At 61.6% G+C, this 26354-nt stretch overlaps 1 protein-coding gene across 2 annotated transcripts in view; it reads left to right on the top strand.

Moving 5' to 3' along the window:
• Nucleotides 1-24433, top strand: part of GNAO1 (G protein subunit alpha o1) — a 120232-nt gene extending 95799 nt beyond the window's left edge. Inside the window, exons 4-9 of one of the 2 annotated variants that reach the window (XM_070398609.1) lie at nucleotides 3847-4007; nucleotides 5035-5163; nucleotides 6092-6221; nucleotides 18330-18483; nucleotides 21961-22176; nucleotides 23135-24433. In XM_070398609.1, coding sequence (XP_070254710.1) covers nucleotides 3847-4007; nucleotides 5035-5163; nucleotides 6092-6221; nucleotides 18330-18483; nucleotides 21961-22148 — 762 coding nt within the window. In that variant the 3' untranslated portion in view covers nucleotides 22149-22176; nucleotides 23135-24433. Of the gene's footprint in view, nucleotides 1-3846; nucleotides 4008-5034; nucleotides 5164-6091; nucleotides 6222-10415; nucleotides 10570-12206; nucleotides 15327-18329; nucleotides 18484-21960; nucleotides 22177-23134 lie in introns of those variants that run through there. The other variant, XM_070398610.1, reaches the window with a different exon arrangement.
• The last annotated feature ends 1921 nt before the right edge of the window (nucleotides 24434-26354 follow it).

Genomic DNA, 26354 nt, shown 5'->3' with positions numbered 1-26354 from the left:
ACAGTTCCTCGTGTTGTGGTGACCCCCAACCATAAAATTATTTTCGTTGCTACTTCATAACTGTAATTTTGCTACTGTGATGAATTCTTATGTAAATATCTGATATGCAGGATGTATTTCCATTGTGACAAATTGAAAATAATTAAAGCATAGTGATTAATCACAAAAACAATATGTAATAATACATGTGTTTTCTGATGGTCTTAGGTGACCCCTGTGAAAGGGTCGTTCGACCCCCAAAGGGGTCGCGACCCACAGGTTGAGAACCGCTGATCTAGGAGGTCCCCAGCTCCCCCCCCCCCCCCCCCCCCCCCGCCTCACCCCATGGACCCTGCGATCTGACAGCTTGCTGCAACTAAGACCCCTGAGCCCAAGGGAAGAGAGAGCCTGGTCTCCAACCAGGCTCTTTAAATGCCTGCAGTGCCCTAGTCATTGCCACTAACAAAGACAGATGTCGCGGCCTGGGGGGCATGGGTCTGGCAGTTGCTAAATGCCCAGAATGCTCCCTGCTCCCGCCACTGCATTCTCCACCTGCTGGAATCGCCGTGCCTGCTGGGGTCTCTCTGCCGCTTCCCCTTGAGGAACAGTCTGTAGGCCAAGGAAGGCAGCTCTGCCCACGGGCCCTGCCCAGCCTGGTTGCTGGTGCTTTGCTTGTCCAGCTCGGGCTCCCTCTCCCCTTGGCCTGTGTGCTTCTGCCCCCTGGTGGGAGCCAGGACAACTGCAGCGCACAGGGCGGGGCGGGGTGGATGGAGGCTTTCCCCTGCAACCAGAGGCCTGTGTGTGTGATGTGTGTGTGTGATGTGTGTGTGTGTGTGTGTGTGTGTGTGTGTGTATACGTACTCACGCTCTCACACTTCTTTTGGCCTAAAAGATTAGAGATGGACGGAAAACTCTGAAAGGCCCATAGCAGCTCCTCCAATGGAAGGGGTTATTATTATAATTACTGTGATTATTGTTATCAAGAGGATCATGCTTGCCTGACGTCCTGTACAAAGCAGGCCCATTTCCTTCAGCTTGTTGTTTGTGTCTGAGGGACTTCATCTCTGCTCATAATAACTAACATTTGCAGGGCTCTTTGTGTTGCAAAGCTGCGTCCCATCCTTAGCCTGTCTCCACGGCACAGACAACCCTGGGAGGTGGGAACGAACGAGAGCAGAGGCCCAGAGAGGTTAAGTGGCCTGTCCAAGGTCGCGCAGCTAAAAGGCGGCAGAGCCGGGATTTGAACCCGGGTCACCTGCGTGAACATTCCCATTCACTTCCACACGTTTCTGACATCTCATCTCTCAGGGCAAAGGCCCTTTATTAAACGTTGCCCTTTGCTGCTGATGTTTATTGAAAAGTTCGTGTTGCCCTGAAAAGAAGGGAAATGGTTGAAGACCTGAGTGTTATAGGTGGCGTTAGGGCCCAGTGGTCGGCAAACTCATTAGTCCACAGAGCCAAATATCAACAGTACAACGATTGAAATTTCTTTTGAGAGCCAAATTTTTTAAACTTAAATTATATAGGTAGGTACATTGTTATTAACTTAATTAGGGTACTCCTAAGGCTTAGGAAGAGCCACACTCAAGGGGCCAAAGAGCCGCATGTGGCTCGAGAGCCGCAGTTTGCCGACCACAGCATTAGGCATCTCAGTGTAGACGATGCGTACACCTGGGCACCTCCGAGTCCCGGGCAGTGAATGGCAAGCGTGTGGCCCTCGTGGCTAGTGGCTCAGCTGGGCTGATGCCATCATCTCCTGGTCACCACTTGCCCCATCCACGTCCCGGTGTGACCACGTCTCTGGGAAGGGCGGGCAGGTCACACACGGAGGGACAAACATAGGAGTGAGTCCGAGGTGGCTGGGTGGAGGCGATTATAGAGCACAGCCTCCCTGCGAGGTGTCACGAGGCTCTGGGTGCTCAGATTGGAGTGTGTCCCTCACCCAGCAGGAAGTCGCCTGCCCTGCCCACCCTCAGGCCCTGACTCCCTTCTCACAGACCGGGCAGAAACCTTGGTGGCAGGCCGGAAGGAGGAAGTGTGGGAAGGTCTGGCCGGGTCCACCGGCTGCGTTCCACATTCCATAGACGGCAGGCACGCTGAGAGCCGGGCGAGGACTGAGACTTCCCCAGGTCACCCGGCCGCCTGGGAGCAGCAGCAGCATGTGGGCCCCTAACTCAGGCCTCGGCACTGGTTTTAGCCCCAGGTGGAGGCACCCCGCCCTGTCACCCCCTCTCCCCTCCTGCGCTTCCCCAAGCCTCTGCCTGCCTAGGGCACCCAGGGCCCAGGCCCCGGGGGCAGGCTGTCCAGGGGGACGCCCCGGGGATGCTCAGATGCTGAAGAAACTCATCTCCAACCTGGGAACCTGGGAGGCCAGGAGGCCAGCGGAGGGCGGCCCAGGGATGCGAGGGCTGGGGCCTGGGGGCTGGGGCCTGGCTCTGGGCTAGCATTGTGGGCCTAGCCTGCCGGCCTCTGGGCCAGCAGCAGCTTCCTTCCCAGGGCAAGTGTACAGAGGGGACCCAGCTGCCAGGACTTCCTCACAGACAGCCCTGGCGTGGAAAGAGCTTTTGATTCTGGAAGTCTCCCCAGAAGACTTGAGTCCACATGCCTTTTGCACAGAATCTTTTGTGGGCCACACATCTCCCAGGTGCTGACCTCGTCTCCTCTGTGTCTCTCCCTCCCCAGAGGACACCTGTGAATTGCCAGCCCCTCCCACTCTCTTCCTGAGCCACGGACCACGGGCCACGGGCGGGGAGCCTGGCTCTCCTCTGGCACGGTCGGAAGGCAGAGGATTGAAAGGCCTTGAGAGTAGAGTCATCGTCTAGTAGTAACTGTTGTGCCCATGAATTAGACCCGGATTCTGGGGGGCCCCTGAGGTTAGGGCCTAGCGCACCCCACTCCCAGCCACCTCCAGGGGCTCTGTCTCACCATGCCTTCCAGCCACGAGGCAGGCAGCAGGCTCTCTGCCTTGGGGTCCGGAGAGTGCTCTGAGCGCGGTCCCGTCACCCAGAGAAACGTGCGCAAACTCGGTGGACAGGGTTTGCCCGGGGCCTGGGCTCAGGTGGCCACCTTGTCCGGCTTTGAGTTCCTCGAGAAGCCGGCCCCTAGACAAGGCGTTTATTTGAAAGGTCATTTCCGGAGGCTCTGGGGAGCATGGATCTTTCTGGTAATGCGTGTCACCCTGGGTGTGGACCCCTCCGCCTGGCATCGTTTGCCGTCCGAGGTGCTGTCGTCGGTGGCGACCCCCAGCATCTGTGGGTATGATCACAGAGGCCAGCCTTGGAGTCAGGCTCCTGGTCTGAGTCCCAGCTCTGCACTGACCACCTGTGATCGCGATCACGGTTCGATTCCCGGTCAGGGCACATGCCCAGATTGTGGGCTGGATCCCCAGTGTGGGGCGTGCAGGAGGCAGCTGATCAATGATTCTCTCTCATCATTGATATTTCTATCCCTCCCTCTCTCTTCCTCTCTGAAATGAATAAAAATATTTTTTTTCAAAAAGTAGAGAATTATTAGCCAAAAACATTGACATTTCCCCCCAAAAAAACTTTGCAAAATGCCAGCCTTCAAAATGAATGAAAGCAGGGCTGCTTGGGGGTATTGGAAGGTGTAGAATAGAGCCCTGCCCACTCTCTCCTGCCCACAGGAGCCCCGGAGCTATGCCAGCCCTGGGAGTCCCCGAGGGCCTAGGAAAGCAGACTGCGCCCATATCCAGAGGCATGGGGTGGGGGGGAGAGGAAGGTGTTCAGATAGTGGCCCGCTTCTCCTGACCAGGCCTGGGGCTGAGCTTTGTCCCGGTGCCCTGGCAGGTGCCCGGCCAGACTTCCTGTCCCCACCGAGCCTCACAGCCCCACCCATGTCTCCTCGCAGGCCGACGCCAAGATGGTGTGCGACGTGGTGAGTCGGATGGAGGACACCGAGCCCTTCTCTCCGGAGCTGCTGTCCGCCATGGTGCGCCTCTGGGGCGACTCGGGGATCCAGGAGTGCTTCAACCGCTCTCGGGAGTATCAGCTCAACGACTCTGCCAAATAGTGAGTGACCCGGGCAAGGGGGCAGCCGCCGGTGGGGCAGGGACCGTGTGGAGGGCAGGGCTTGGGTGGGGCTGAGGTCAGAGCCGCTGGGACAGCCAGCAGGGCCCAGGGCCGGGGCTGCTGAAGCTCAGCCCCTCCACGTGCACCCACAACCCACGTCATCCCTGCCCCAGACACTTGGGGATCCACCCCCGTGGGCTGTGTGCGGCTCCTGCCCCCAGGCACCAGGAGTGGATGCCTGGCTGGCCCTGGGGGAGCCCAATCCTGATTTCCCAGATCCCATCCTGGCTTTGGGTTCAAACCTAACCCCTACAGATCCCAAAGCCTTCCAGGTGCTCGGCCTGGGCAGGTGGGGTGCAAAGGCCTGGTCCATCTCCAGAAGTGGGGGGCATGATGCGGAAGACCTGGTCCCAGGCAGGCCAGCCACTGTCCCCTCTGTGACCTATGACCCTCCCTTCCCACGGACCCCTGGGTAAACTCGCAGCAGGTATAGCAGGGTGGGCAGATGCTCGGGGCCTCTTGGAAACACTATAGAGACTTGAGTGTGGACTCTGGGGCCAGATGTTCAGGTTCAAGGCCCAGCTCCCGGCTGGGCAAGGTGCTGACCTTCATTGACGCTCAGCTCTGTAATCTGTAGAAGAGTACATGTAACTTGGAAATTAAAGATGCCACTTGGTCACACGTGAAGAACAGAGGCCAGGTGTTGGCCATTATCGCTTTGTCACGAAGCAACGACAAAGCAGCCTCATAAGCCTATTAGCCTCAGAGTCTAACCCTCAGAGTCTGGTCTCGTCTGAGCGTCCCTGGAGCCGTGCATAGAGGCCCTCGTGGTCTGAATTAGAGGCTCTTTGAGGATGTACGACCACCCTCCCACCTCCACCCCTGGCCCTGGACAAGGTGGTGCCATCATTCCCTCCGTGGCCTTCGAGGGGCCTGGGGGGGACCGGGTTCTGAAGAGGGTGGCCCAGCAAGCCCCGGGCTGTGCCTACAGCCTGCCCCATGGTCCCCTGTGTGTTGCCGTCCCCAGCTACCTGGACAGCCTGGATCGGATCGGGGCCAGTGACTACCAGCCCACCGAGCAGGACATCCTCCGAACCAGGGTCAAAACCACCGGCATCGTAGAAACCCACTTCACATTCAAGAACCTTCACTTCAGGTGAGGCCCAGGGGACTTGCGAGCCCCAACCAGGGCGCCGGGCCATGGGCAGTGCCAACCCTCAGCCTCAGCTCTGCCTCTGGAGCTCTCGCGTGGGGACAGGCAGGTAGCTAGGAGAAGGGACCTGTCTGTAGGTCTGTTTCCCACCGAGTTCAGGGCGGGGTCAGCAGGAGGGCTTCCCGGAAGAGGGGTCCTGGAGTGGGGCTCTGAGGCACAGGGAGGGAAGCCCGTCCCTGGTGACCTCTGAGGGGGCGGGAGGGAGAAGGTGGGTCACCTTCCAGGAAACCTTGTGAGGAGGGGTGGGGGGTGAGCCATGGATAAGCCCAAACAATAGCTGTGGGACCCCAAGGACCCACGTAATCTCAGCTGGAGGGGCTTAGGGATCCGCTGACCCACCTCCCAGCACATCTGGGGAAACTGAGGCCTGGGAGGAGCAAGGCTCTCCCCAAGAGCAGAACACAGCGGCTCTGAGCGCCTCGGCATGGGAGCCCAAGGTGCGCGGCTGGACTTCTCAGACACTGGCCGGAGGTGGCATGGCCACCTGGGGTGACCTCGCACACTGAGGCCTGGGAGCCCCTGTCCTGCCCCCACATGCCTATAGGTCTGATTCTTGGGTGTCGGGTGGAGCAGGTGAGACACAGGTAGAAGCCTGTGTCCTGACCAGGTGAGGCTCTGGAGACGCGGGGGCAGGTGGTGGACTCCCTGCATGCAAGCACAGCCCGAGGGTGGGACAGACCGCAGAGAAGGCCGCTCCACCCCCTGAACGGCTGTGTCAGTCTTTGAGCACCGGGAGCGGGGCTCCTGGGGCTGCTCGGGGCAGGTGCCAGTTCCTCCTCCTCCTCCTCCGGCCCCGGAGCCTGACCGGGCACCCCCTCCCACCTGCCTGGGCCCCACCGCCCACCACCCCAGCTTCCCTGTCTCCCCGCAGGCTGTTTGACGTCGGGGGCCAACGGTCTGAACGCAAGAAGTGGATCCACTGCTTCGAGGACGTCACGGCCATCATCTTCTGTGTCGCGCTCAGCGGCTATGACCAGGTGCTCCACGAAGACGAGACCACGGTGAGTGGCCTGTGCCCGCCAGGCTGAGCGCAATGGGGCAAGACCATAATGAGTGGCCTGTGCCCGCCAGGCGTGGGCGCAATGGGGCAAGACCATAATGAGTGGCCTGTGCCCGCCAGGCGTGGGCGCTATGGGGCAAGACCACAGTGAGTGGCCTGTGCCCGCCAGGTGTGAGCGCAATGGGGCAAGACCACAGTGAATGGCCTGTGCCCGCCAGGCTGAGCACAATGGGGCAAGACCACAGTGAGTGGCCTGTGCCCGCCAGGTGTGAGCGCAATGGGGCAAGACCACAGTGAGTGGCCTGTGCCCGCCAGGCGTGGGCGCTATGAGGCGAGACCATAATGAGTGGCCTGTGCCCGCCAGGCGTGGGCGCTATGGGGCGAGACCACAGTGGTGGTCCACGCAGCTCCATAGTGGCTGAGGTTCCCGTGGATGGAGGAATGTCTGGTGACGCCGGTACAGAAAAGGCAGCCACAGGCCGGCAGCTTGGGCGGCAGGGGGGGCCGTCTCAGGCAGTGAGTGTCTCCCTGATAAACAGGGCAGAGTCTGAGGGGCAGGCCAGGCCCAAAGCAAGCCAGTCCTAGAAGAATGCCGGGGGGGGGGCGGGGGGGGGGGGTCCGGCAAGAATGTGCGTGAGACGGAAACAGCGGTTCTTAGGCCTAACAGCCGTCCCTGAGGTTGGCTGGGCTGCTGCCCGGAGAGGCCTGCGGGGTGGGCGGCAGGCAGGGAGGAGGGCAGGGCGGCAGGCACCTCTGGAGGAGACCAGCCCAGGTTCCTGCCTCTGATGTGCATCGTGTCCCATCTGGGGCCTCAGAGTGGCCATCTGGCCTTAGCGGGGGTCGCTCAGCTGGCGAGGGTGCTGCGTCACTCTGGTCCTAGTCCTGGTTTGCTGCCAAATGCAGGCAGCACCCTCTCCGCCTCGGTTACTGTTACCTGCCAAAGTGGGGGGGACGGGGAGGGGGCGACAGTAGTACCTACCTGTGGGGTCACTGGCGATGGACTAGAGCATCCAGGTGAAGGTTCCTGGCACGGCCGCACCGAGTTGGTGGTTGTCCTGACTTGGGGGTCCACTGAGAGTCCCCGTCTGGTCTCCAGCCCACAGGGCGGGGGGCCTGCTCACACAGCCTGCCAGGGAAGCGGGTGTTGGTGTGGTCCACCCCTGAGGGCGCCGAGACAAGCCCACAGCACCTCCTAGGGGTGGGGCTCCTGGGCTGTGGGGTCACGCCCGTGGCATTGGTCAGCTCCTCTGTCTGCAGCACGCACAGGCCCTAAGCCCCGAGCCTCTCGGGCAGCCCTGAGGTTGGAGGGAGGCCTGGGTCATGGCGGGGGGGGCCTGTCCTCTCTGGGTCAGTTTCCTCATCAGTCCTGTCTGCTGGTCCCCCGGCTGCGGTGAAGGTCTGACGGGCCGCGGGGTGGGGGCTGCAGGGTGCAGTGCTATGGGGGAAGCAGCCGCCGTCCTGAGGGACCAACACACCAAGGGGCTTTTGGCAGATGGGGGCCGAAGCCGCTGCCTGGGTGGGTGGTCCAGACTCGCACCACAGGCTGGCGTGTCCACCGTGCCCTTCCTCCTTTGGGCCTAGCTGCACCCTGAGATGGGGTTCAGCAAAGCCCCCCAGCCCTGCCTTGTCCTGGGGGAGGCGTCTGGGGCCTCAGCCGTGCAGCTCTTTCTGGTGGCGCCGTCTTCATGAGTGACCGCGGCAGGCTGTGGCATCTCCGGCGTGGGGGGTGGGCGGGGGAGAGACGTGCACCCCGTGTTGTGCTTGGACCCGACTCTCTGGCCGCACCACAGCCCAGGGTGGCTCCGGGCTGCCCTCTCGATGCCTGTGCGCACGGGGCTGCCCCGGCCCCTGTGTCACTGTCCCCTTGGTCCACTGTGCTTTCCAAGCCGCCGTTCACGGTCTGAGTGGCCACCCCGTGGTCTGAGCTCCATCCACTCGGCTCACCTCTCCCTGCGGCGCCGGGAGTGGGAAGCAGGGCCGTGTGTTTCCAAGAAAGTGAAGGGCTGGAGAGTGGGTGGGGGACGGCTTTTCTCCCTGAACGGGCCTCTCCCCTAGGACCTGCCGGCCAGGCCTGTGGACAGCTCCAACCCCAGTCCCAGGCCCCGGGTCACGGGCAGGGCTCTCCCGCGCCTCTGCAGCAGGGCAGGCGCAGAGGGAAGTCTGGGTGGGTCTGGCAGCCACGGGGCGGAAGCTCCATGGCCCTCCAGTCTCCGTGAACCATGGGGCTGGGCAGATGCCAGGCCCCGAGCTTGGGCAGCCTTTCCAGTCTGCCTGCCCTGTCCGGCCTGGCCAGCCGTCTGCAAACTCCTCACCAGCCCTTGCTGCTGAGCTGGGCAGTGTCCTGGGCGCTTTCCTTCCATGCTCCTCCTCCTTCCTGCCTTTCCTGTCCCTCTCACTCACCTCCCCTCCTCCCCGTGTGCCCTGCCCTCGTCCCCCCGGGGCTGGAGCAGAGGATCTTGGGGAAGCCGAGGCAGGTGGGCCCAGGCCGGGGACAGGCTCCTCCTCGGGCGCCTTCCTCCCCAAAGCAGCCAGCTGGACAGCCCAGGAAAGAGCAGCGCCCCCTCCGGGGCAGGAATGGGCTTTAGAATGGACAGCAGCCCACGAAGGCGGCTCATCGCCCACAGCAGCGAGAGCAACACCGTTGCTACAGAACTAAGCCGACGACCGTTTGTCCAGGACGCGCGGCTGTGCTGGGCGGCTGGGAACCGGACGGACGTGGCCCAGGGTCCAGCGCTGGCCCTGCCACTGTGTCATGAGGCAGCCGCTCGACGTCCTGCTCCTTCAAAGGGTGACGGTGGGCGCTCAGCCTGGCACGGCTGTGAAGAGCAGCCTGCACTCGGGACTCCACGCAGCGCATAACAATAACCGGGCTCCTCTGTCCGGGAGTGTGGCTGAAGGACAAGTTGTGGGCTACGGACTCTGCCCTGACCAGCCCCACGGGTCCCTTCCTGGCCTGAGGCGAGAGTCTGGACTGCCCGGGACAGGTGCCCGGAGGTGGCTCCTGGAGCTGGTGGCTGCCGCCCACTGCCCACCGCCCAGCCACCGTGTCCACCGCACCCGGGAGCCCGGGGCCTCATCCTGCCCTCGTACCCCAGTGGCCTCGGGGGCACTGGGCCTCAGCCTGTCACAACGTCACCACCACCGCCAGCACCACCACCTACAGGGCCCTAATTTGCCAAACCAAGGCCAAATCATGAGCAGATTCTGAGAGACCCTCCAAGCCGGGCAGGTATGAAGCACCTCCCTCCAGTGCAACCACCAGCTAAGAGTTGAAAGCAGCAGGTCCCCGGGGCACCGCGGGTGACTTTGCTGTGATGCCTGCCCCGCCCACTCTCGCCTTACCCTCTCCAGCCGCTGGGCTCAGGCTGGTTCTCCCCCCGCTCGCGTCCATCTCCAGCCACGCAGTCCGCGGTCCCTTGGTGGCCATGGCCTCTGAGCCTGCAGGGGGGCCCCAGGCTGGACCTGCGTTGACTTCCCGGCCCTGATACCAGTTGAATGAATTTTTTAGCGTTTTTCCCCCCCTCTCTCTTTCTCTCATGTTTTCTGCTGGGCTTTTATCTTCCTCTCTGTTTTCATCTGTTTTGCTGGGTTAAGCAGCTCACCCAGAGCCGAACCCCCTGCCCAGCCATGACCCAGCCATGGCCCAGCCACCCAACCCAACCTCCACCCACACCAAGGCCACAGCAAGATCACCCCCCAGGCGCTGTCCCCTTGTGTCTGCTTCCAACTCTGGATTAATTCGAGGACCTCTTCGTCCTCGGTTAATGTGTCCCAACTGAATGTGTGGCCCCCCCACCCCCACCCCCGCTGGCCAATCGGAATGAGGCCCCGGTAGAGGGATCTGCATGGCCCGCGGTTCCGTGTAGACGTGTTGGATAGTGGTGTGGCCCTGCCCCGAGTGCATGGTGCATGTCCTCTCCGTGAGCTGGAGTCCCCCCAGCGACCTCGCTGCCCCAACCGTGTCAGCCCTCTGGGGGAGGAGGGCTGGGGCTGCGTTCCCCTCCCCGCCCGCCCGGCTCCACTCCAACCTGCCTGTGTGTGGAATGAGGCGGGGACCGCACCCGCTTGTCCTTGTGGGTCCCCTGTCTCCGTCCCTCGGTGGTGCGTCCCGCCGCGTTGGCGGACATTTCCTCGTGGTGGCTGCGGTGGGTCGGCCCGCGCACCGGCGCTCACCCGCCTCTCCACTCTGTTGCAGAACCGCATGCATGAGTCCCTGAAGCTCTTCGACAGCATCTGCAACAACAAGTGGTTCACGGACACGTCCATCATCCTGTTTCTCAACAAGAAGGACCTGTTCGAGGAGAAGATCAAGAAGTCCCCGCTGACCATCTGCTTCCCCGAATACACAGGTAGGGACACAGGAGCCTGGCCACCAGGCACACGGGGGAGCAGGCCCCCATCCGGAGCTCAGCCTCCCTGTGGGTGCCCTGAGGGTGCGCCGGACTCAACCACGGAGAAGCCAACACAAAACCAAAGGCAGCCCCCTGCACCCCCCCACCCCCACCCCATGTGCTGTAGTGAGGCATGGCGGGGAGGGGCAGCCAGTGGGGCAGCCTGGTCAGGGGAGGCAGGGCCAGAGTCCTGGCTGTGTGAGCCCAGCCTCGGCTTGGTCGTCTGTAAACAGAGATGATCAGTGAGGCGGCAACACCAACATGATGAGGGGGTTGCCACGGGGCTGAGCCCAGCAGCCCAAGCGTCCTGCCCCCGGCTCTGCCACTCCCAGCGGGTTATAGAACCTCTCGGGGCCTCAGTGTTCACGCCTGTGCGATGGGGATCAGCACAGTGATTGCGTAGCCCTCCCTCGCAGAGCGGCTGGGAGCGCCACGTGAGCTGGTGAACATGGAGCGCTCGGCCTGGCCGCTGCACACAGCCAGTGCTCACCAAACATCTGCTCTTCCTGTGACCATGGTGGTCCTAACAGCGGTCACAACACCTCCCACACGGTGGTTACGAAACGCTAATGGCCTATTGGAGGTGAGGGCACTGCACAGGCTGCAGAGACCGGGCCTCCCTGGGGAAGATGCTATGGTGAGGATGTTGCCATGGGTTTACCTAACTGCCGGGTGGCCGGAGCAGCCCAGGTGCCCACCAGCTCTCCCTGATGGCCAGGGCCTGGTCAGAGAGGTGAGCGCGCATCCCCAGCCTGACCAGGCCCCCGGCCTACCTGCCCTGCCTCGAGATCAAGCCAACTGCCCCGCATCCAGGGCATCCAGGCCCCCAGCCGAGTGCAGCCAGAAGTGGGTGGGACTTAGCAGCCCCACACCCCCAGCCAGCCCCTCTTAGCTATAAGTTGGGGGTGCAGGGATCCTGCCGTGGCTGACCTCCGCTGTGGCCTGGGAGGCAGCGGGGGCAGGCGGGGTGGGTCGGGCACCAAGGCTGGCTTGGCGCTGAGGAGGCCTGAGTGAGTGCCTGCAGGCCCCTCCAGCCCAGATCTGGGGAGGAGCTGTGGGCTGGCAGACCCTGGTGCCTGAGGGTCAGGAACCCCCTCCAGGGAGGCCACTCCCAGTCTGCACAGCAGCCACCCGGGCTGAGCACGGTGGCTCCAAAATCCAGCCCCCCTTCCTGCCCTCCCTCCGAGGGTCCTGGCAGCCCTGCCCGTGCCTGGGCCCCAATTCCTGGAGCCTGGGGGTGCTTCCATGCAAAGCTCCCAGTTCTCCCCTGCAAACAGTGGCTGGGCTCCTGGAAACCCTCTGCCTGGGCTCCCCCAGGAGCAGAGCGATGTGCACACCCCAAGGGAGGTAGCAAGTCGGGGGCCGGATGGTGAGCCTGAGAGAGGGGAGGGTGAGGAGAAGGAGCCGAGGTAGCTCACAGGCACCGCAGTTTCTACCCACCGGGGCCTGCACTGGGGGGGTCACGGACAAGAGAGGACCCGCTGGCAGGGTCTGCAGCTGAGCGGTTGCGTTTTCCTCACCCCGTCAGTTGTCACCGGGAGGCCCCGCTGGTGGCCTCGCCTCACCCGGCCCCCTTCTCCCGCCTTCTCCCGCAGGCCCCAGCGCCTTCACGGAAGCCGTGGCCTACATCCAGGCCCAGTACGAGAGCAAGAACAAGTCCGCCCACAAGGAGATCTACACCCACATCACCTGCGCCACCGACACCAACAACATCCAGTTTGTCTTTGACGCCGTGACGGACGTCATCATCGCCAAAAACCTGCGGGGCTGTGGCCTCTACTGAGCCCCGGCCTGGCCTCCCGCCCGCCACCCCACCCGGCCCGTCCCCCCCACCCCCGGGAACCAGAGCTCGGGCCTCTCAGACTCTCTGCACCAGCAAGCACAGTGGCTGGCACCGAAGCGGGAGGGACCGTCCACGGCCGCCCGGCCCCAGACATCAGAGCACGTGGTGACACGGGCTGGGCAGGGTCCGAGTACCCGCGACGCGCCTGGGGCGGGCCACCCCTGCCTGCCTGCCTGCCTGCCTGCCTGCCTGCCTGCAGCTCCCTTGCCAAGTGCTTTATCCTCAGGAGGGAGCCAGGGCCGCCGTCGGGGCCCCGGTTGGGCAACCCCTGCACGTGGTGGCTCAGACTGGAAGTGCCAGGGTTGTGCAGGTGGCAGGGGCAGCCGTGGGGCGGGGCGCTGGGAGGGGAGGGGCAGTGGGAACCATCGCTCATCTTTTCCTGGGGTCTCTCTAGTCCGGGCAGCTCTGTCATCAAAAGCCAGGCCGGGACTGCGCCTGCTGCGCGTGGGTCCAAGGGCTCAGGCCTGGTTGAGCGCCTCTTCCTCCCCCCCACCCGCCTTGGATCTCAGCCCTGGGGTGCAAGCCCTTCCTTCTCCAGGCCCTCCTTCCATGCACACCCTTGGGGAGCCCTCATCCGGGACTCCTCGTGGGTCTGGAAAAGGTTCTGGTTCTGAGACTGACTGACTGCAAAGGCATGTGGGGGATGGTGGGAGGGCTGGAGTCCCGCGGTGCCTGGACCGAGGCCAGGGAAGAGGTGGGCGGTGGGGATGCCGAGGGGAGGTAGCGCGTGTCCTTGCCGGCCCGGGTGACCCATCGCCTTCCCTGTCTCCGCGTCTCAGGCGGCTGCTCCGGGTGTTCGTTGCTGTGCTTCTCCTTCTGAAGTTACAGCGAATTCGACTCAAGCCGGCAGGGGCTGGGTGGAGGCTGTGCAGGGCGGAAGGCGGGAGGGGGTGGACCCAGCCCCTGAGGCCAGTCCCCAGCTTCCCTTCATCTTGGTGTCCCGCCAGCCCCTGGGGCAGAGGAGGGCAGGTGTCAGGACCGCCACCCTGCAGTGTGCACTGGCAGGGGCCCAGGCTGGCTCTCCCATCTACCCCCGGACCTCTGGAGGGGCTGCGGTAGGCATGGGTGGGGAACCGCCGGCGACCCAGGCCTGGGCTGGCCTCCGGAATTGGCACTTCAGTTGGCTGATGCCGACGGTCCACAGCCCAGGCAGCCCCTGTGTGCCCATGGGAAGAGCGCCTTGAGAGGTTTCCGGCTCCCTCCTCGAGCCTCTGCCCTTCCAGCCACCCCTGGACCCCCAGGGTCGCCCCCTGACTGCCAGCAGCTCTGAGCTGGCCCCGGGTTCCTCCCGGCCCCGGTTCTGGGTGGTGCCTGGCAGATGCACAGCGCCGTCCCTCGTGCCAAGTGCCTGCAGGGACAGGTGCCCTGGCTGAGCCCATCCCTGGCTCGGCTCTCTCGCTGTCGCCCAGCCTTCTGGGAAATCCCAGGGCAGCTGGCCTGCAGGAGCCACCTCCCACCCAAGTCCACCGGGTTTCCTTCCCCTCGTGCTGCTCCTGCACAGCCGCCGGGGCCGGGCAGAGGACAGGCCCCCGGAGCCAAAGACTCAATGTCCCGTCCATCACAGGCTACCAGGCCAGCGAAGCCGTTTTGCCCAACATTGAAGACAGCAGTTATTTCCCGGCATCGTCACCCTGGGTGCGGCCAGCTGTGCCCCTACCTCTGCCTTGGGACCCCAGACTCAAAAGCAATCAACAAAAAGGGGGATGCCGGCCGAGCCCCCCATCGTCCTAGAGGTGGAAGTCACCGGCTCTCCAGGCCCAGAGCTCCCCTCGCATCACAGCGGTCAGAGCACTCCTGCCCGCGCCCTCCCCGGTGGCAGCATCAGGAGGAGCTGGTCGCCTGGGCCTTCATTCATGGCCTTCGTCCCAGGCTGCCTTTCCCTCCCGGATGTGCTGCTCCATGGCTTGCGTGCTCTGACCCTCCGGGCCTGACCAGGGTGTCCTTGGCTGTGCAGGGCAAGTCCTGGAGGAGAGGGTGTCTGGGGCGAAATCCCCTCGCTGTCCTCTGCGTCGCCGGGCCAGGCCACGTTGTCACTGACGGCTCCGTCATGGGGCGTAACAGCTGAAGATGACCTGAGTGTTGGCTCCGTCGCGGGCGGAGGGGGAGATGTTGTGAGTGACGTGCTGTGGGTGGTCCTGTGCAGAGAACTGAGAGAGGTCCCTGAGGCTGTCTGGCCTGACGGAGTGGGCAGGGCCCAGGGCCCAAGGACTGGCCCTGAGGAGCCTGTGGACTGGTCTGAGGATGGGTGGGCTCTGCCCCCACCCTGAGCAGAGAGCACCGCTCTGGGTGCCGCTGTGGGATGGTGGTCAGGCTCCCCAACCCCCAGGGGCCTTCCCTCCGGGGGGTCCTGAGGCTCCAGGCAGATCCCACCCCAGCAGATGAAGGCCCCTGTCAGCAGAAGCACCCCTTTCCCCCCCGAGTCCTAGATCCATGGCCCTCTTGGTCAGAGGGTCCCTCTGGAAGGAAAGGTTTCATCCCCCACCCCATGCACCGAGACCACCAGGGTGAGGACACCCCTTGCTCAGCAGCTCCACACACCTCTGCTCCTGTAGCCCCTTCTCCCACCCGACCCCCAATCCCTGCTGCCCCCCCGCCGGCCAGGCCCTTCCCTCCTGGTCTTTCTGCCCCAGTCCCCACTGCCCCCCAGGCCTCCCCCACTGCTGCTGCGGCCTCTCTGCTCTCCTCCCACCCCCCCACCCCCACCATCTCAGGCAGGGGTGGGCTTGGGCGCCCCCTCCCTCCTTCCCAAACCTCCACCTTAGCTTCCAGCCGTCCCACCTCCCCATCCCGCCGCCTCCACCCACCCCACATTAACTGTAATTTTGTAACTAGAGTGACTTGTGGGTTTAATAAATCTCTAGTGGTTGTCATATTTATTGGCTGCCGTCACGTGTTTGTTAGTCAAAGTGCCAGCTCTTCCTAGCGTGAGTGTGGTGTGCTGTGTCCGTGCCCAAGCCTCCGCCAGGCGCATCCACACGACACGCGTCCCGTGCCCAGCCCCAGGTTGGTCCTGGGGCCCCGCCTGCGGGCCGCCAGGTGCAGGGGGCACGCCCTGCTGGGGTCCCAAGGATTCCTGTGACTGGCCGCCCTGCCCACTGCTCGGGATTGTCTGAGGGCCAAGGCTGGTCTTTCCCGTGCAGAGCCCGCCTTCCCGTCCTTGCGTGCGTGGTGCCCGCCCCGCTCCGGGTGGTGGGGCCTAGCTCTCCTGCTGCCCTCAGCGCCCTGAAGTCCAGCAGGCACAGGGCTGGGGGCAGACAGGCAGGTGGCTGCAAGTGGGGGTGGTGGCTGTCGTCTGGCTGTGACCTCTGGCTTCTCTCTCTTTTCTCAAATGATACCGCCTCCCATTTGCACTGTATTCCGGCATCTGTTTCCTCCCGGAAGCCAGTGAGGACAAGCTGTGCTCTTGGCTCCTTGGTGATGGGCTCCAGTCTGCGTGGGGAGGGATGGCCATCAGGCCTGCGGGGCGTGGAGGGGGCTCAGTGCCGTCCCGGCTGCCCCCTTCCCCCGCCCCCATCTCCAGGATCGGCTCTTCTTTCCGGAGAATCCGGGTCTGACTGTGCGCCATGTCCTCTGCCTCCGGGCTCCTCCGGGCCCTATGCCGCTCGCTGCGGGCCCTGCAGACCTTTGTCATGTGTGCACGTTGCCTCTCCCCACCTAGACTGTGAGCTCTGGGAGAGCAGGAGCCTGTGGCCGTTCCTACAGCCCCCAGCTGCCCGCAGAGGGCCTCGCACACATCCCGCCTGTATTGGGGGTTGAGGAGGGGGAGAGGGGGGCTGTGCCGGTCGGATCCTTAGCCGAGAGCTTGGCCTGGGCTTTTCCTCCAGACCTAAGCTCGGGGGCCTCCAGAGGAAGAGACCTTCAGCCCAGCCAAATGGATGCGCTCCCCACTCTCAGCTCCTCACCCTGGTGGTCCCTCTGGTCCTGGGAGCACCCCGGGCATATGTCCCCACCGTGACCCCAGTGTCTGTAGACAAAGCGATGCTGGGACGTGTGCGGTGCCGCTGGGCGCGGGCCTCTCGCACAGGTTGGCAGCTCTGGGCTGTGGACAGGCGGCTCTGGGGGGGGGGGGAGGGGCTTTTCCTGTAGCGTCCATGGGTGTCGGAGCATCTCTACTCTGCCCTCCTCGGAGCCCAGTGAGCCGAGCGTGCAGAGCCCCCGGCCCTGCCCTTGTCCTGCGGGGAGACCTCCACCTGCCCCTTGACGGACAGGCCCTGAGGTGGCCCGGGGCCAACGAGTCTCGCTCTTCCCTAAACAGGATTGTGGGGGGACCAAGAATGCAGGTGACTGGCTGAGGCTAGGAGAGTGATCAGATCACATGGGTTTGCCGGACCTGCTTAGCAGAGTAAAGGGACAGTGGCCTTGACGGCAGGTCCCCGAGGGAGGGGTGACCTTGTCCAGTGGCTCCCGAGAAGCAACAGAGGACACAGGCTGCCCCCCCCCCCCAGCATCGGCCACAGAACGAGGTCACGGCTGTGATAAGGTGGTCCTGGGCCGTCATGACCCTCATTGTTTCCTCCTCTGAAGGCCACAGACCACTCCCAGTGACTGGAGAGGCCTGTTACATGGCCCAGCTCTGGAGCCGACCACCTGTTTCACTCCCGTGCCCCCTAAGGGTTGGTGAGATGAACTGGCACGAGGTGGGGGAAGTGCTGGGTGCAGAGCCGGCCGGCAGGTGGGGCGTAGTGACCGTAGTGACCGTGGAGGACGTGTCCCCACCTTCCCCTCCTCCTGCTCAGATAGGGGAAGTCGCCATGGCAACAGAAGAGGCAGCTTCCTCAGTTCCTACTGCTGCCTCCTCCTCTCCCCCACCACCCCCCCATCTCGGAGAATAAAGCCCAGTGGCACCCACACTGATCTCTGCTCTCGCCCTGATTTGGCTCCGTCTTCTGACTTCAGAGGGAGACCGTAGCCCGGAATGGGCCTGAGCTGTAGGCCCAGGGAGCCGGGTGTGAGGGGGACATGTTCCAGGGCGAGGGCAGCTGTCCCTTCCCCCAGGGAGGCCCATCGCAGGAAGTCACCTTCCCCTGCAGAAAGGGGTTCGTTCGCAGAGACTCGCCCCCCACACTGCCAAGAGACCCCTCCCCCCCACCCCACCCCCACCCTTGAGTGTGCCCCTGGCATCCCACCACAGAATAAGTTGGCCTCTGCCTCAGCCTCACCCCGGCCCCAGGAAAGAGGCTGTCCCCCGAGGGTTCTGCTTTAGTTGAAGGCCCAACACGCGCATTCATTTGCTAAACAGACTTGTGTACAAGGAGGTGTGGCCTGTCCCCGGGCTCCCCTGCAGACAGCCAGGGCAGACGCATCCCCCCCAGGGGCTGCCCCCAGGTGTGACTTCCCCCAGGTCACAGGAGGGACCTACACAGAGTCCCTCACCCCTCGCAGAGGACACCCCCACCCACAGACTGGGCTCAAGAGGGCAGGTCTGGACAGGAAGGGCCGAAGCCCAACTCCGGGCTCCCATCCAATAGCCACCACCCCAGCACACACACATGCGCGCGCACACACACATGCACACACGCACACGCATGCACACACACATTCAGGGAGACCATGTGGCTGGGGACCTCGCAGGGGGAGAGCCCAGGTCACCGTGCCCTCAGCCTCACCCGGGAGCCATGGACGGGTCACTGTCTGCCTCTGGCCCAGAGACGAGGGGCATCGATGGGTCTGGGCGCTGGACATCGGCAGCCCGGTGCTGCGTAGCAGATCACTGTTCTGTCTGTCCGCCTCCCGAGAAGCCACGGGCCCGGGAGCGCCTCCTGAGCTGCTGAGTAGCCCAGCTCCTCTCTCTCAAACCTAATTCTCCTTCTCTCTCCCTGTCTCCGTGTCTCCCTCTCGCTGTCTCCCGCTCTCTCCCTCCCGCCTGCGGCCGCAGAACCGCATGCACGAGTCTCTGATGCTCTTCGACTCCATCTGTAACAACAAGTTCTTCATCGATACCTCCATCATCCTCTTCCTCAACAAGAAAGATCTCTTTGGCGAGAAGATCAAGAAGTCCCCTTTGACCATCTGCTTTCCTGAGTACACAGGTGGGTGTCTCGGGTCCCTGTGCAGGAGGAAGCCCCACCCCTCCCAGGGACCGGGGTCCCCTGCACAGGCGTGAACCTGTGGCTCCGGGAACAGGCTGCCGGGCCAGCACGGGCTGGCGTGCGGGGCACCACGGCTGGAGTCCGACAGGGCGCAGAGGAAGACGCCAGGGCGTGGCCAGGCTGGGCCCTTCCCAGGACACGGCCCTGGGTGTGGGGGGAAGTGGACCTTCTGATCCATATGCTTTGTGACCAGGTGACTCGGGAGTGACGTGGCAAGGGTCAGGAGGCGGGCAGGACAGCAGGCTTCCCCTTTCACCCTGGTCACCTCCAGAGGAGGTCTCCTGCCTCCCCCGGTCTCCCCAGTGGCCTCCGCCGGGCGGCTGCTGGCCTCACAGCACCTGGGCCTGAATTAGCATAGCCACATGGCCTGTGAGTGGCCACACCTGCTTTCTCTACCATCAGAGGCCTGCCTGTGTCCCACCAGATCCTTCACCCCCTCCACCATCAGGCCTGCTTTCCCCTCTTCCTCCACCTCCCATCTTTTCCCAAACCAAACCCCTCCTCCTCCTCCTCCTCCTCCTCCTCCTCCTCCTCCTCCTCCTCTCTGTGGCCTCCTCCTTCCCTGCCTGCCTCTCTTCCACCCCCTCTGGGCTTTTCCCTCCCATCTGGCTCCCAGGGGAATGTATCACAGACCCCACGGGGAGCTCTTGCAGAGGGTGGATGAGGCATCAGCTGCCGGCCGAGGGAGGCAGCTGCTGTAGGCTGGCAGGCCCCGGGCCACAGCCAGGGGCTAGTGCAGAGCCAGCCTTTGACCCTCTGGATGGGGAAGCTTCTAGGGGCCCCTTTTGCACCCTGCAGTAGAGGAGGCTGTGTCGCAGGTTGGCTCAGCCAAGAACCCCCTCACAGGCAGCCCCGAGAGAGGGGAGGGCGTGCATGGGCTCGGGTCCCAGGGCTACACTGTCCCCTCCACCCTTCTCCACCGCTGGGACGTGTGGTGCTCACCCTCCGTGTGGAGAAAGGCCCATCGGTTGTTCTGAGCACAGCCCGTCTGTCACCAGTGTTCCACTGCTTGTCAATCAGCAAGGCTCCCGCCCACCCCAGGGTGCTAGGAGCAGGGGTGGCAGCGGCCGGGGTGGTGGCAGGCTGGGGTCGGACAGCGGTCAGGAGCATATCTCCAGCAGGCAGGGGCACAAAAGCAGCCGCTGGAGCCAGACCACTGCCACTTTGGGCAAGCGAATCCCCTGGCCCCGTTTCTCCTCCGGGCACCACAGTGGAAACAGTAGGGCCTACGGTGCGGGGTGGCCACAGGGGTGAGCGGAGAGCACAGAGCCCGGTGCCTGGTCTGCATCCCACTGGCCGTCTGTTACTCAGAGGATGGGAACCAAGGACGGGGGAGCTGACACGGAGGAGGTGGATGGGACCCTCTGCAGGGCGGCCCGGGGCAGGCCCAGAGGTCCCCGGGCCGAGGAGGGCGCTGCCTGCAGGCGGCCACGGCTGACCTCCCTCCCAGCCTCAGCCAGGGCCCTGCAGGACCAGTTCAGGTCTGGAGAAAGCGGTGGTGACCGATGAGTCTCAGGAGCCAGAGGACCTGGCAGACCCTCAGGCAGTCACCACCCCACGGCTCTTCTTTGTCCCCAGCGACCCAGCCCCATGGAGCCTGGGACATGGCCCACGTGGCAGCTAGTCTCACTGCTGTGCAGTAGGAGGCACTGGCTGCCCCAGGGAAGTCGGTCTGAATCTGGAAACATCTGAGTTCTGCAGAGCACCCAGAGGGGTCCAACCCCACGTCACTGTTGTTGGGTGCAAACATCACCCACAACGGAGGGCAAATCGTCACCAATGAAGTAGCCCCATGGGGTGCCAAGGCCCACTGGGGGCACAGAGCAGGCTGAGGGGCAGAGGACAGGCAGGGGGCAGGTAGTAGTTGGATGGCCAAGGTGGGCTCTGTGCCTGGCTGTTAAGGGCGAGGACTCAGCAGATGCTGAGAAGACACGAGCTGGGCATCCCCGGAGTCACTCCCAGGCACTTGCACCTCAATCAGTGCCCTGTCTTGGCGCTCTCTGGACAGGAAGCTCCTTGATGGGGTCCACTCTGGCACTCTGTCTCGTCTTCAAGTTGCCACTCACTTGATGGCTTCACTACCGACTCACCACTTATGGGTTGAGAGAGAGGTTCTGCCCCATGGGCTGTGCAGAGCTGGTCTTCATCCTGACCCCCACTCCAGGGATGATCCACCCCTCCCCCCGAAACCCTCACATTTGGTTATCTGGGTGCAGAAGCCTTTGAGCAGCCCAAGCCCCAGCCTCCCCATGCAGCTCACACACCCACAGCAGGAGGGTGGGGGCGGGGGGGGGGGGAGGGGGCAGGGGAGGTATGGTCCACACCCTCAGCACCAGAAGGTATTGGTTCCAAGCTCCCAGATCCTAGTGACAGAGGATTCTTCCTTTGATGGGATCTTAGGAAATTCTGTGTTGGTCTATATTTTACGGTGATTGAAAGTTGTCCACAGGGCAGAACCACGTGGGCTTGGGGTGCAGCTGATTAAAAAGAACTGTCTTTGCATCCTCCACAGATATCCCCACCAGGCCCCAGCCAGGATCAAGGGGACAGCGAGGAACAGGGGTGGGGGCTGTGGGGCCCAGTTGGTATTACTCACGCTGCTAGCACCTTAAACCTCCCACCCAGGGGATACCAGCGCCCTTTACATCTGGCCACTCGCCCAAGAACTAGGAATGCGTAGGGGCGCCCCAGCCCTGCCAAGTGCAGGGAGACGTGCAGGTCCAGTTCGACCCCCAGGACCCCCTGCGACGCCAGGAGTCCTGGATGCCCACCTGCCAGGCCTCCCTCAGAGTCACTGCCTTGGTTTATCACAGCAGCAGGACTGGCTTATTTTTATTTCTTTTTTAAAATATATTTTTATTGATTTCAGAGAGGAAGGGAGAGGGAGATAGAAACATCAATGATGAGAGAATCATTGATCAGCTGCCTCCTGCACACCCCCTACTGGGGATCGAGCCCACAACCCAGGCATGCACCCTGACCAGGAATCAAACTGTGACCTCCTGGTTCATAGGTCAACGCTCAACCACTGAGCCATGTTGGCCGGGCAAGCAGGACTGGTTTAGACCAGGGGTGAGTGCTGTGAAGGGCAGACCGGGGCGGGCCTCAGGGTGCTCATCCAGAAAGCCAAAGGGACCTTCTGTGGCCATTGTCCACCCAAGGCTCCTGAGTCCATCCAGTGTGGAAGCACTGAGACACCTTGAAAAGCCAGAAGCAGGGCGAATGCAGAACCGCATGTGGGTTTGGCTGTAAAATGCAGGGACACCTTTGGAGAGGGAGTGTCTGTCTCTAGCCTTCTCTCTTCTTGGCCGTCTCACCTGCTTCCTGGGAAATGCCCAGCCCATCTCTGGCCTGGGGGTTCACACCCCGTCCCCGCCAGCTCTCACCGGGGCCTCCCCCTGTTCTGTCTTGTTACAGGCCCCAATACCTACGAAGACGCAGCCGCCTACATCCAAGCACAATTTGAAAGCAAAAACCGCTCCCCCAACAAAGAAATTTATTGTCACATGACTTGTGCCACAGACACGAATAACATCCAGGTGGTATTCGACGCCGTCACCGACATCATCATTGCCAACAACCTCCGGGGCTGCGGCTTGTACTGACCTCTTGTCCTGTATAGCAACCTACTTGGTAATGATCCCAGCACTCAGAAAAGCTTGCACACACACACACACACACACACACCCCACTGGCAAATGCAAGTTGGTAAATAAACTTTAAAAAAAGGCGTAACAAAAACTTATATATATATACAGATATATATTAAAAAATTCTTTTTAGTTTGTTCTAGAAAGAGTTTCAGACAGAACTGACCACCACCCCATAGATCAAGGTTTTCCTGAGTCAGCCCATGAGCATGCAGGTGTGTGCCTGTGCGCACGCTCACACACACACACACACACACACACACACACAGGAGCCGTGATGGAGTCCTGACTTAGGAGACCAGCCCCGTGGGATCACCCTCTGAGACCCATGTCTGCGAGCAGAGGGAGGCCAAATGGCCTGGCATCAATCCAGCCCCCGTCTCTGCTTCTACCCCCCCGGAGCTCTCAGTTCTGCCCGGCTCTCTGCAAATCCCAAAATCCTTTACAAAATGGCCAATGCCCAACCATCTCCCTGCCCTACACCCCCAACAACAACAGGAAAATTAAGGACGCTTCTCTGTGAGTGGTGGTGGTGGTGGTGGTTCAAGGACTTAGAAGAAGCATTGCTTTGAGCAGTCCCTTGCCTCCTGGTTTCTCTCTTCATGCTAACCAGGCAAGAGTCAGAAAAGGGAGGCTTGGTTGGCGTTGTCAGAGCAGCTGAGGGGAGGGACATGCAGGGCGCTAGGGAGAAGGGGGTGAGGGGGAGAAGCGGGCAGGAGGGCCCGCAGGGAGGGGCTGGATTGCAGACCTGACCACGGGGGAGGCCTCAGGGGCCTGGGCTGGGCCTCCCTGGGTTTCTTGTGATCTTCCTCCCATGCTGCCCCATCTTGCCCGCCTCCAACACATGAGCAATGTGCCAGGGTCTGTTGGTTGGTTGGTTTGTTGGTTTTTAAAAGCGAAGAAATTGGTCCGACTGGACCCCCTTATCTCTCTCTCTACAGACTGCTTCACGGACTCTCTGCTGTTGACCTTGATCTCCTGGTAGCATGACCTTTTGGCCTTTGTAAGACACACAGCCTTTCTGTATCCAGCCCCTGTCTAACCTATGACCCCAGAGTGACTGACGGCTGTGTATTTCTGTAGAATGCTGTAGAACCCGGTTTTAGTTGAGTCTCTACATTTAGAATTTGAAAGGAAAAAAAAAAGAACATGTCTCATGTGCTTTGTAGCTTAAAAGGAAAATGGAAAACTCACCATTACATCCATATTTCTCTCTCTCTCTCTCTTTTTTTGGGAATAAAGAAACATACATCTGCACCTCCCCCACCATCTCACCTGGTGGCAGGTGTGGGGGCACATCCCTGCAGAGGTGCCAGGCCTACCTGTCCGCACCAGGTGTCCAGAATGTGCTCAGACCGGGCTGCACTTTGCACCCCACACCCCCCACACATACACACACCCCCAGCCACTCCAGCTACACGCTCACCCCAGGTTTGTATAGGAAAAGCACAGCGCTCGCTGGCCCGTAGCTGCCCAGAAGAATCCGGATCATATGTATAAAGAGCCCCATCGAAAAGTTTTCCCGCCGACCCCCTTTCTACAGACGCCCTTTGTCATTCTTTTCAGTTGAGTTTTTCTCTTTGTCCTGATGAGCCCTGTGTGCCACATACCGGTCAGCTTTCCTTGTCTTTGGGAGTCGGGGTTGCGGGTTTTTTTTCCTTTGACGTTTTTGCTTCTCGGCCTCAGATGGATGCTCCCCGTGTGTGTGTGTGTGTGTGTGTGTGTGTGTCCTCCACCTTCTCCTCTGTCTCGGTGACCTGTGTCCACTCTTTCTCACGTGGGGAGGGATGTTTGTGCCGCAGATAAAAAGAACAACAACAAAAAGAATCCCCCACATTTTTTTTAAATGCCACAAGATGGAAAAGAAAAACACGCAAACATTTAACAAGCAAAGATGGAATGCAGTGTTTACACGAAAGCCAGTTTCCATGACCAGTCCTGTCATTTCTACTCTGACTCGTATTCAAACCCCAAACCTCTTCACGGTTTCACTTTTAAGACATTTGCTGAAGACCAGTCACAGCCATTTCAGATAAAAAAGGAGGTAAAACGACTAAACACAAAAAAATTAAAAATACAGGAAAAAAAAAAACTTGGAAAAAAAAAAAAAAGCCCACGGTCTTTCTAAGCCTTTCTATTCCCAATCGGTGAGGTTTCTGTGATATCTTACACACTGCCAGTCTACTTCTCTGACTAATGGAAATTCATGTGTAGCTCAATAAAGAGAATGTTTGTCTGTACTCGGCTCCCATGCGCGGGCTTTGTTGTCACAGGACAGGGACGGAGGGCTTGAGGGGGCCGCAGACCCTGGGGGGGCTGACGGGAAGGCTGGAGGGGGCAGACAGAGAACCCCCGCGATCTCCGTGTGCCCTCGGTGCCGCCATCGAGGGGAGCCAGCTGGGCGCAAGGAGGGCAGAGTGGGCCATCCTGCCCACAGATGCCCGCTTCCTCCGGCTCCCGGCTCCTCCTCGCGTGCAGCTGGCTTTGTTTGTTCCTGAGGGTAACGTGCAATCTAGGATTGGAAGGGGAAACAGCTGGGAGGGAGGGTAATCCCAAATCTGCTAATACAGGCTCCTGTTTCTCCTGTTCCCAGTGCTTGCACCGCAGTGGGATGGTCCCAAGAATGAGGCCAAATTGCCTGGAACCTCTGCCCCCAACTGGACATCTTTATTTTTTTACATTTATTTTGTTATTGATTTCAGAGAGGAAGGGAGAGGGAGAGAAACATCAATGATGAGAATCATTGATCGGCAGCCTCCTGCACGCCCCCTACTGAGGATCCAGCCTGAAACCCTGGTGAGTGCCCTGACAGGGAATCGAACCCGGGACCCTTCAGTCCACAGGCCAACGCTCTATCCACTGAGCCAGGCCAGCTAGGGCTTTTTTTTTTTTTTATTAACATATTTTTTATTGATTTCAGAGAGGGAGAGGGAGAGAAACATCAATGATGAGAATCATTGATTGGCTGCCTCCTGCATGCCCCCTACTGGGTATCCAGCCCGAAACCCTGGCAAGTGCCCTGACTGGGAATCGAACCGTGACCTCCAGGTTCATAGGTCAATGCTCAACCACTGAGCCACACCGACTGGGCCACTTGACCATCTTTAAAAGCCTATGTTACCGCACCCGGGTGCTGGGAAGCCCCCTGCAGGCCAAACACACAAGGGGCCACTGAGATCAGCACGCCTGGCACCGGAGCCCAGTGCTGTCTCCCCGGGCGGCAGCCTCACTACCGCTCTCCCAGGCTGCCAGGTGTTTGCTGTGGTAACTAGCAAATCGGTTGAGACGGAGACCTGGAGGGAAGGAGCACGGCCCATCCAAGTCCTTGCGTCACATCCACAATCGTTTATTAGCCAGGCAGGCAAGTGCTGCACCGTGCGGTCCAGGGAGACAGGAGGGCCCCGGAGGTCAGGCCATTGGAACCCTCTCCACACCCCAACAGATGGGAACGGCCAGCCCGGGCGGTTCCAGGGTTTGTGAAGCTAGTGGAGGTGGGTAGGGGTGATACTGCTGCAGACACGGCTAGCAAGCCAGTTCCCTCCGTTATAGAGAACCAGCTGGCCCTCGTCAGCCAGGACCAGCCTGCTGGTCAGCCAGGCCACACCAGTGCTTTTCCCACCAGCCCCCCTCACCCCAACTTACCTGCACAGGGAGGCCCACCAGCTCTGTTGATGGGAAGGTTACACTCCCGGCCACAGCTTGGCTGTGACCGTCGGCACATGGCGTCACTGAAGTTTGCCAAAAGTGAGCCGTGTCTGGCAGGCTTCTCTCCCAACAGAGCTTTCTTTGCCTGCTCTCCCTTAAAATTAGGAACATCGTTTGAGGAGAGGATGCGGGGGGACCGATGCAGTTAGAGCGAGGAGTGTGGGGTTGAGCCCAAGGGGCTCTAACGCCCACTCCGGTCTGGAACCACTTCTGGGCGATGAGACGAGGCTTCCAGACGGAGGGCGTCCGGGCGGGCAGGCAGGTTATTCGGGAACAAGCTCGGCGCAAAGCCGTGGCTCCTGTTACCTGCTGGGCCGTGTCCGCAGGGCTCCCAGCTCCCCTCCCGTGATGGGGAGAGTCACCCGAGAGAGGACCAGGTCTGCTGGCACACTGGGTGCCCAGCTCAAGCGGGAAATGAGGTCCAGGTCCAGGGGCCACCTGGGCACCTAGGATTCT

This window comes from Myotis yumanensis, unplaced genomic scaffold, assembly GCF_028538775.1.
Source record: "Myotis yumanensis isolate MYYU_CA2020_CCGP unplaced genomic scaffold, mMyoYum1.0.hap1 SCAF_18, whole genome shotgun sequence".
In the NCBI taxonomy this organism is placed as follows: domain Eukaryota; kingdom Metazoa; phylum Chordata; class Mammalia; order Chiroptera; family Vespertilionidae; genus Myotis; species Myotis yumanensis.
Note: the sequence above shows the minus strand (reverse complement) of the source record. Positions and strands in the feature narration are given on the sequence as shown.